This window comes from Misgurnus anguillicaudatus, chromosome 22 (genome assembly GCF_027580225.2).
Source record: "Misgurnus anguillicaudatus chromosome 22, ASM2758022v2, whole genome shotgun sequence".
Lineage (NCBI taxonomy): Eukaryota > Metazoa > Chordata > Actinopteri > Cypriniformes > Cobitidae > Misgurnus > Misgurnus anguillicaudatus.
The window spans coordinates 10,495,993-10,504,625 of NC_073358.2; the positions used below are offsets into that span (position 1 = coordinate 10,495,993).

The following is an 8,633-nucleotide window of genomic DNA, read 5'->3' on the forward strand; positions in this document are numbered from 1 at the left end:
AATTCCTTGCTAAGCAAGTCAGGTTTTTTGTAGCGCAGTTGGTCATGCGTTTGATTCCTGGGGAACACACATAGGCCTATATAAAAAATCTCTTGAATTCACTGTAAGTCATTTTGGATAAAAGTGTCTGTTATATGCATGACTGCAAATGTATCGGTTCCTACTTCAAGTATCATATAACTGTTTAACATTAAAACAATTACAGACCATTTTCTTTATGTATGCTACTGTGTTTTGGACCATATTCCCCCATGGACATTTAATGCTTTTAATGTGATTGAGATAAAATTGTCATTATAATTATTAAACCATACTATAACAGTTATTATTTTAGCAAGGTCAATGAAAAACGTCTCTGATCTGATTTTTGAAGCTTCAGCCACAAGGGCGGCGATGTGCTCGTGCGCGCCTCCGAGATAATCAAGAGAAGAAGAAGCATCCGGGTATTGTTGTTCAACCGAAACAGACACGGATGAGAGAAGGAGATTTCAGACTTCGGCGACAAAACACGGAGATTTCATCGGAAGTTTCATTTGTTTTTGTTTGAAATGGCGGTATGCACAATAGTTTTTTGGTTTCTCGTGATTTTAACATTTAGCGAAAGCTTAAAATTCCCAAAACCGTTATTCTTTTTACTGCAACATGAATTGGAAAAATGGCGGCCGTTGAAGCCGATAGACAGAAATGAATCGTATCGCTCAAAAGAGCGATTTTTCTAATAGTCTTAATGATCATCTTTAAAAGTAATATCTTGGATTGAATTCTATCAAACGTTAATAATCTTTCAAGAAGTATCATCATTGTAACCGAACGAACGAGCTATTTTAGCTAGGTGCTAAAGTAACATGCAGTTTGGGGTTGTCATTCTTCGTGTGTGCCATGGTATATACATGTTCACATTAAGAATGATTACATATAATTTTGTAATATGTTTTTAATCAGGCAAATGACGCCGACTTCAAATCTCAGTCAGACGAGGACCGTCGACGGTTCGCACCTGAAACCTCGAAAAGCTCGCGGAGTTCGAAGCATTGCTCCCGGTCCAGATCACGTTCTGTAGAGCGGAAGCGCAAATCAGGTACTTATTTGTTTTGAAAGTCACATACTTTACATTTCCAATGTAAATACAGTTTTCAGTATGTTTACTTTCAGGTTATCATCCATAGATATTTTCTAAAAGTCAAATATTTTTCTGTTCATTCCCCCCTCTCCTGTAAATAACACTTCTGAAGATATTCTTAAAGTTAAACCAAGTTTTTACAATAATTTGTTAATATTGTTAATGCATTAGCTAACAATAAACAATAGTTTTTACTAATACATTTTTAATGTCAAACAATAGTTGTATCTGCTAACATTAGTTAATGCACTGTGAACTAGCATGAACGATTGCTTTGGCATTTAAATTAACAAGGATTATTAAATGATGATAAAGTATATTGCTCATTGTTAGTTCATGCCAATGCGTTGACTAATGTTAAAAATACAAGCTTATTTTGTTACCATTTAGTTTTAGCAAAAAGAGGTTTTTAAGGGTGCCATAGAATAAAAAAACTGTATTTACCTAGGCATAGATGAATGATAAGAGCTCTGTACATGGTAATGACATACCGTGAGCCTCAAACGCGTTTGATTCCTAATTTCTATGTAAACCTCACATGGAAAAGACAGCTGGAAAACAGGCCAATCTCAACGTTTCACCCACTGTGGCATCACTGCTGAGATGTATGCCCCACCATTAAATTACACATGAAATTAATTATAAAGTTGTTAAAATGCTAAAAAAACATAGTTGTGAAGTTGCAGAGTCAGCGCTACGTGCTTATTAAATCTATATGCTAGAGTTTAGGCTGAAGTTCTACTACTGACGTTGCAGTTACGTTTTGCAGGTTCATATCTCCAAAAAATAGTGGTTCCTCAAAATCTGTATTTTTGTCTCATATAGGCTCAAAAATATAAGGTCTGACTAATTTGAGCTACTGACATGAGCGTCAGAGCAGAGCTCAACATTATTATTCATGACCCTTCCAAATAGTGCAAAAATAGACCATTTAATTCAAACAAATCCGCAGGACAAATCCGGGTGTTGTAAAGTATGGTAAGTAAGATTTGTTTTCTGTAAGCTAAGCCACACCCATTCATTATTTACAGGTAAAGTAGTCAGGGCACTAATAAGGGAGTCTTCCATTTTAAAAGATGCCTTAAAGTCTTTCTAGTGCACTGGAATGTTAGGCTGCGTCCAAACACCCACACTCGAGAGGTGTGCACGTTCAGTAAATGTTAATTTTAAAGTGTTTATGTATTAATTTTTTACTTATAATATAGTAATAAAATAAAAATGAATATGTTTTGGAATTTTTACACTTGCTAATTGCGTTAGGTGAATAATTATACATGCACGCTTGGGATCTTCACACCCATTAGAACAGTGGTTTTATAACTGGGGGGCCGCGAGATGGTGCCAGGGGGCCCCAGTTTTATGACATTTCATGAAATACATTAATTTATCATGAATTCTGTGTAATTAAACCTAAAAAAAATAAGGCTACTAACCAATAGCACTACTTTTTTGTATAATTTAATGTTTTTTTATTAAAATGTTGAGTTTTAGAAAAGTTTTTTGTCACAAATTTTCTTTGGGGGGCCCGTGAAGGAATGCACCGCACACAAGGGGGGCCGCACGCTGAAAAAGTTTGGGAAGCACTGCATTAGAACACTTGGGCCAAATGCTGTTTAGTTAGACTGCTTTAGTTCCCTTAAAAATTCCACGATGCAACACAAAAACCTGAATGGCTGTGCGAAAAAGTTTAGATGGTGATTTGTTTCCTCGCTGGCCTTTTAGACAATGACTTTAAAGGCATAGATTGAGCAATGAAATCATGTTTAGTATATGAAGAAAGATCACGCTTCTGACAACCAAGTGAATATAAAAAACCTTCAATACTAAGGTCACGGTAGAAAGGCAATCAAAAGTTGAAAATGAAACTTTTGTGGGATATCGGAGAAAGTGAATGATACATTTGTGCTGCCTTCAGAAATTGATCAATAGAAGGGATCTCAGTAAGGTATGTAGGGATCGACCGATATGGATTTTTCAGTGCCGATACCGATTTTTGTTTCATCAGCCTTAGCCGATGACCGATACAGGCTGCCGATTTTCTTGAGCCGATATTTGGAGCCAATACTGGTTTTGCTCACTCAATTTAAAATAATAAAAATTATGTAAAAAATGGCATGTTGTTAAAAAGAGATTTTATTAGTTTGCACAGTTATTACATTTATTGAAGTCTAGGAATAGTCTAATCCCTGTCCAGGAAACCGCCCCATAGAGATAAAAAAAAAACCCACTTTGTTCAGCTATGATCAGCTGTTAAGCCGAGCTTTCAATGTTGTCGTGAAAAGGTTGGTTGTTTTTAGTCACATGACCTGCAATCGCTTGCGGGTTCCAGCACTCTGTCTGTAAATTATGCCGGAAAAATCGGCAAACACGGCAGCCATGTATCGGCCGATGCCGATACGCATAAAACTCGCAAATATCGGCCGGCCGATATATCGGTCTATCACTAAAGGTATCATTGGATTTTGACCTGCCTTGACGCCTTCCTAACTTGGACCATTAGCATTTTGGTCAGCGAGACACTGGTCAATCTAAGTTGTTTGCTATTTTTACTTTCAGGAGACAAGAGGCACAGACGAAGCCGGAGCAGAAGCAAAGAGGTAACTAATTTTCGTCCATTGAAGTCATGTAGACCTATGTTAAACTGATCACAGCATCAGTAATTTTACAGCTGGCATTTCTAGTTTTAGCACAGGGTAAGTATGAAGCTTAGACAAGAATGAAATGCCAGACTGAGAAGCAAACACTGAGATAATCGCATCTAAGCGCATGTAATGTGATCTTAGATTTTCTTAAATATATGTTACAGATGAAGAGATTTATTTGGGAGCTTTTTGAACGTCCTGTATTTAGATCACATGATAACATTTCTATAATAAATTATACTCAGCGTGCTAATGCACGAAGAGACACACTGAACAGAAGACGCTGCTGACAGATAGCAAAATTATATGCCTACTACCTGGACAGGTAACTATCAGTCATTCAAACTTATTTATTAAAAAAAAGACCTATCACTGTTTGTCACACAACCTAAGTTAATGCCTTTTTGTAGTCACTAGCTGAGATTTACAATTGAAACAGTGAGTGATCTTTTCCCACCCATGTAAATGCATGCACATAGGATAATATGTAAATGAGAATTGAGCATTAAGTTGTATCTAATTACTCATATAATGCTTAAAGGACTTAAAGTAAACATGAAACAACCTTCACAACCCATTTGACCGAATATTGGCTGAAAAAACGGGGTTTGCTGTTTTTTTATTATTGCTGAAATCTTTATTACATTAATGTTTAAAAAGACTGCATTGCATGTAACAGTATCCTAAATATGTTGCGTATTGATTATAGATCGCTTGAAATGTCAGCCAAAGTTGCGTCGGATACATTGCAGTTTTGTTATTAAGACTCTAAAGTAAATCGGGTTCGTTTTGATTTCATGTTTACTTTAATGTTGTTCAAACTCAGGTAAAATACTTTAAATGTAATTTTGCAATTTCTGAAAAAAGGTATTTTTCACTCCAGGATCGTTCTGTTTTTCACAGTGTTTGTGAATTGTGTTTAAATGTGCTGGTTAAATGCACTGAATAATGAAATGAACACTATACACCTTGCACACGTTGGATGGTGGTGGAAGTTGGGATAGGGTTCATGCAATTGATAAAGTTAAAGTGTTTGTCTTGTCAGAATACTTGGCAAGTTTGTTCTCAAAGCAATGTACTAACTCTCTTTGTTGCACTATTTTCCTGAAAGAGACCAATTCTTCTTAAAACAGGTATGGAAGAAGGACTCTCTGAAATGTCGGAGCGGATCAGAGGAGATGGAGCTGTCGGATAAGGGCCACGATAGGCTGTCTGAAGAAAAGGAGGAACGACAACGTCGTAAAGAAAGGAAGTCCTCCAAGACGAGAAGCACGTCGAGATCACGCTCTCGAGAAAGGTGACGGTGTTGACATTGAATGCACTGTTAGCCTGTATTAAAGATTAATGTGCTAACTGGAATTAATATTTTACTACAGACGACACCATAATCGAAACTGGGACAAAAAAAGATCTCGCTCACGCAGCGGTGACAAGAGATCAAGGAGTCGTGAGAAGAAGAGACGGGGCAGATCTCCATCAAACTCCAAAACCAAACACAGACATCGCAGCAGGAGCAGGTGGGCAAATTATATATATATATATATATGTATATATATATATATATGTATATATATATATGTATATATATATGTATATATATATGTATATATATATATATATATATGTATATATATATGTATATATTTATAAATTTATTTATTTATATATTTATATATTTATACATTTGTTTACACACACACACACGTATATGTATGTATGTATGTTTTAAGTCTATCTAAATGAAACTCATGATTGAAATTCACAATTTTATTTAGAGAGAAGAAGAAGAGAGTGGAAAAAACGAGGAGGAGAAGTCGTAGTCGATCAGTCAGTCCTGTGGCCTTCAGGGGCAGAAACACAGCCATGGATGCTCAGGAGGCGCTGGCCAGAAGGTAAAGCATCACCTGGGTCATATGTCAAAACTGGATTACATATTTTAGGTGCAGTAGACATTTAAAACTAAGTTTGTTTATTAAACAAACAAATATATTCATACTTTCAGGTTGGAAAGAGCAAAGAAACTTCAAGAACAGAAAGAGAAAGAGCTGCTAGAAAAACAACATCAGGAGAGAACAGCAGGCAAGTTGTCTGACTGGGGGCATGATGTCTGAGCATTGTGTTCATCTTATTAATCCTCTTTTTTCTTTCTTTTTTTTTTAACAGCAACGGCTCCGTTGTTGTGTGACGGCGCCACTGCCGCGGCCGGCCCTGCTCTGAACGTTGCCGCACTGCTGGCTTCCGGCACGCAAGTAACCCCGCAGATCGCCATGGCTGCTCAGATGGCGGCGCTTCAGGCCAAAACGCTGGCAGAGACTGGCATTGCTGTGCCGAGCTACTACAATCCCTCTGCGGTCAACCCGATGAAGTTTGCCGAGCAGGAGAAGAAGAGGAAGATGTTGTGGCAGGGGAAGAAAGAAGGGGTAAGGACATGAGTCTGTGGAGTGTAATGAAATTTTTAAGGGTTGACACAGTGGTTGAAATTTTATGATAATCAGTATCGTGGTAAAACAATGTATATAAATGTCAGTGTAGCTAAATAAGATGCTTATGTTTATGTTGTAGGACAACAAGTCACAGACGGCTGAGCTTTGGGAAAAGCTAAATTTCGGCAACAAGGACCAAAATGTTAAATTTCGCAAACTGATGGGCATTAAAGTAAGTGTTTTGCATTATATGTTGTCATTTCTACATTTTCTGTCACGTGTTCTTAATTTTGATTGACTCTTGTGTAGGGTGAAGAGGAAAGCGGTCCATCAGGAGGAGCAGCAGCATCAGCTCATGAAGAAGATGGTTTGAAGACCTTGCAGCAGCAGGAGGAGATGTTTCGCAACCTGGACGTCCAGTACGAGATGGCTAGATCGCAGACGCACACACAGAGAGGAATGGGCCTCGGCTTCTCCTCCTCTTTCTCCTCCAGGGGAATGGATGCTGTTTGAACTTCCTCTATCGTCATTCTCCATTTTGTATTGTTGTCGACTTTCCAGCTGTAAGGCCGGTGTGTATCTGTTTGTAGAGAATGCTGACACGGTAGCTTGTGTAGATATCGGCTTCATCAGATCTGGCTGGTTCATCTTGGAAAAATTCACATGTAAATACAATTGATCACTCAAACAGGATTTGTCGCTTGGTTTCTGGAAATAGTGTGTTTGATACAAAGCTTTCGTTGGGATTTATGGTGGGCATTGTAATTGTATAACTGTTTGTTTGTTTTTTTATTAAAACTGTGTTTACAGATATGCCATCTCAAATGCATGTGACGGACTAATACACACTGACATTGTTGGCCTAATACCAAGAATACTGTCAGGGTATCCAAAGGTAACAGATCTGTGTGTTTTATTTATGATTACTGAATCATATGAAGCTACAGCTTCACTTAGAGATTCCTGATGCACTGTCTGCCTTGACGGTTTTGTGCTCAGATGTAAATGTTACATTGTCCATCAAAGTACAGCATTAGAGGATGTGCTTCTATTCTGAAGTATTGTCACTATATAGCAATGGCATCGAAAGGCACGATGCACACCCCCTTCAGACGTCACTCTGTAAAATATCAGTGTATAGTAAGCAGGTCATAGCACAAAATAAACCTTGACACAAAGTGAAAGATTTATTTTAATTGAAACTATTATAAGAAGTTCGACACAGTGATACAAGAGACATGGAGCTACTAGAGATGTGATGGGGTAATGGGCAGGTGCAGGCAGTGCAATGGCCGAACTTCACTGGAGGGACTCTATATTGGAGGGGGGGTTGGTTAACTTCTTATATGGGTTTAAAGTGGAGATGCACTAATAATACATTTTACCATCGATAGCCCATTACTCAGACTGATATCTGCTGGTACCGATAGTTTGGTGGTTTATTAAAGGCGGAGTGCACAATGTTTGAAAAACGCTTTGGAAAAGGGAGTCGGGCCGAGTACCAAAACACACTTGTAGGCAACCAGCAGTAGGGGGCGTGTCTACTAACCGACATCCTTGCCGGGTTGCTCAAAAGAAGGTCCAGATTCTATTGGGGTAGGGGCGTGTTTGTTTAGGTGATTTCAAAACTACATTCTGAAGATTAAATTTTCTGAATGTTATTGATTCATATAATGAACATTAAACTAACAATGTTTCTATACATTTTCTATTCCTGAGCTCAAATTCATTGCATTTTCCTGTTCTCTTTTAATTGACAGGATCTATCGGGGTTTTTTTTTACTATCAATTATTGGCCAACATATTGGTGCATCTCTAGTTTAAAATTATTTTTTGTGTTTTGCTCCCAAGTATGTTTTCTTGAGTATTTAAGTCACACAAATGTTTAACAATTATACAAATTATAACAATAATAACTAAATAATTCTCCTCAGGTTAAAGAAAAAATTTGAGTCATTTTTAAATTCTGTTAAGGACAAGTTTGGTATTTTACACTTAAAGCCCTGCTTTCAGATTGTTTATGATGAAATAGAACGGTTTTGACTTAAATTTGGACACATGATGCTGGCCCGAGAATTTCCGGGTGTTTGTTTTATCATCTCCCGCCTCTATAATGGGTTTATAGGTGCACGGGAGCGGTCCTTTCTGGAATGCATTGGACGTTCGTTTGCAGGGACGTGGGGCTCGTCGGGTGGTCGGGGGTGTTCACTGGTGTGCTCTCACAGAAATCACTGCAAAAGATGCTTTCCAACAGGTTTTATTATAGTTTTTAATAGTCATGTATTAGATGTGCTGTGAGGTACGGTATTACTCAGCGCCGGGAACTTTGTTTGTATTCTTGCAATTGGCAAAGGCGGATTATCGCCACCAACTGGGCTGGAGTGACTGTTATTCAAGCTCTCAACGGAAGAATGTACGGGTGTGAGGCGTTAGCAAAAATAGGTCCAC

At 38.0% G+C, this 8,633-nt stretch overlaps 1 protein-coding gene across 3 annotated transcripts; it reads left to right on the forward strand.

Annotated features, from left to right (window-relative positions):
• Positions 1-397: 397 nt before the first annotated feature.
• Positions 398-6,996, forward strand: rsrc2 (arginine/serine-rich coiled-coil 2). Of its 3 annotated transcripts, XM_055200871.2 has the most exons (10): positions 398-554; positions 943-1,078; positions 3,677-3,717; positions 4,896-5,059; positions 5,139-5,279; positions 5,538-5,654; positions 5,765-5,841; positions 5,926-6,182; positions 6,325-6,417; positions 6,495-6,996. In XM_055200871.2, exons 1-10 carry the CDS (start codon positions 549-551, stop codon positions 6,696-6,698), a joined length of 1,236 nt encoding a protein of 411 aa, XP_055056846.2. In that variant the 5' UTR covers positions 398-548; the 3' UTR covers positions 6,699-6,996. The 3 variants fall into 3 exon arrangements, with proteins under 3 accessions (XP_055056846.2, XP_055056848.2, XP_055056850.2); XM_055200873.2 differs by lacking the exons at positions 398-554; positions 943-1,078; positions 3,677-3,717 and adding an exon at positions 3,765-4,087 and having other exon boundaries at positions 4,874-5,059; XM_055200875.2 differs by lacking the exons at positions 398-554; positions 943-1,078; positions 3,677-3,717 and adding an exon at positions 3,765-4,087.
• Positions 6,997-8,633: the final 1,637 nt, after the last annotated feature.

Bases quoted from the DNA above. Each gene is read 5' to 3' on its own strand.
- rsrc2 (XM_055200871.2), top strand. The intron at 6,183-6,324 runs GTAAGGACATGA...TTTATGTTGTAG, and splicing joins GGCAGGGGAAGAAAGAAGGG to GACAACAAGTCACAGACGGC. The intron at 6,418-6,494 runs GTAAGTGTTTTG...ACTCTTGTGTAG, and splicing joins GCAAACTGATGGGCATTAAA to GGTGAAGAGGAAAGCGGTCC.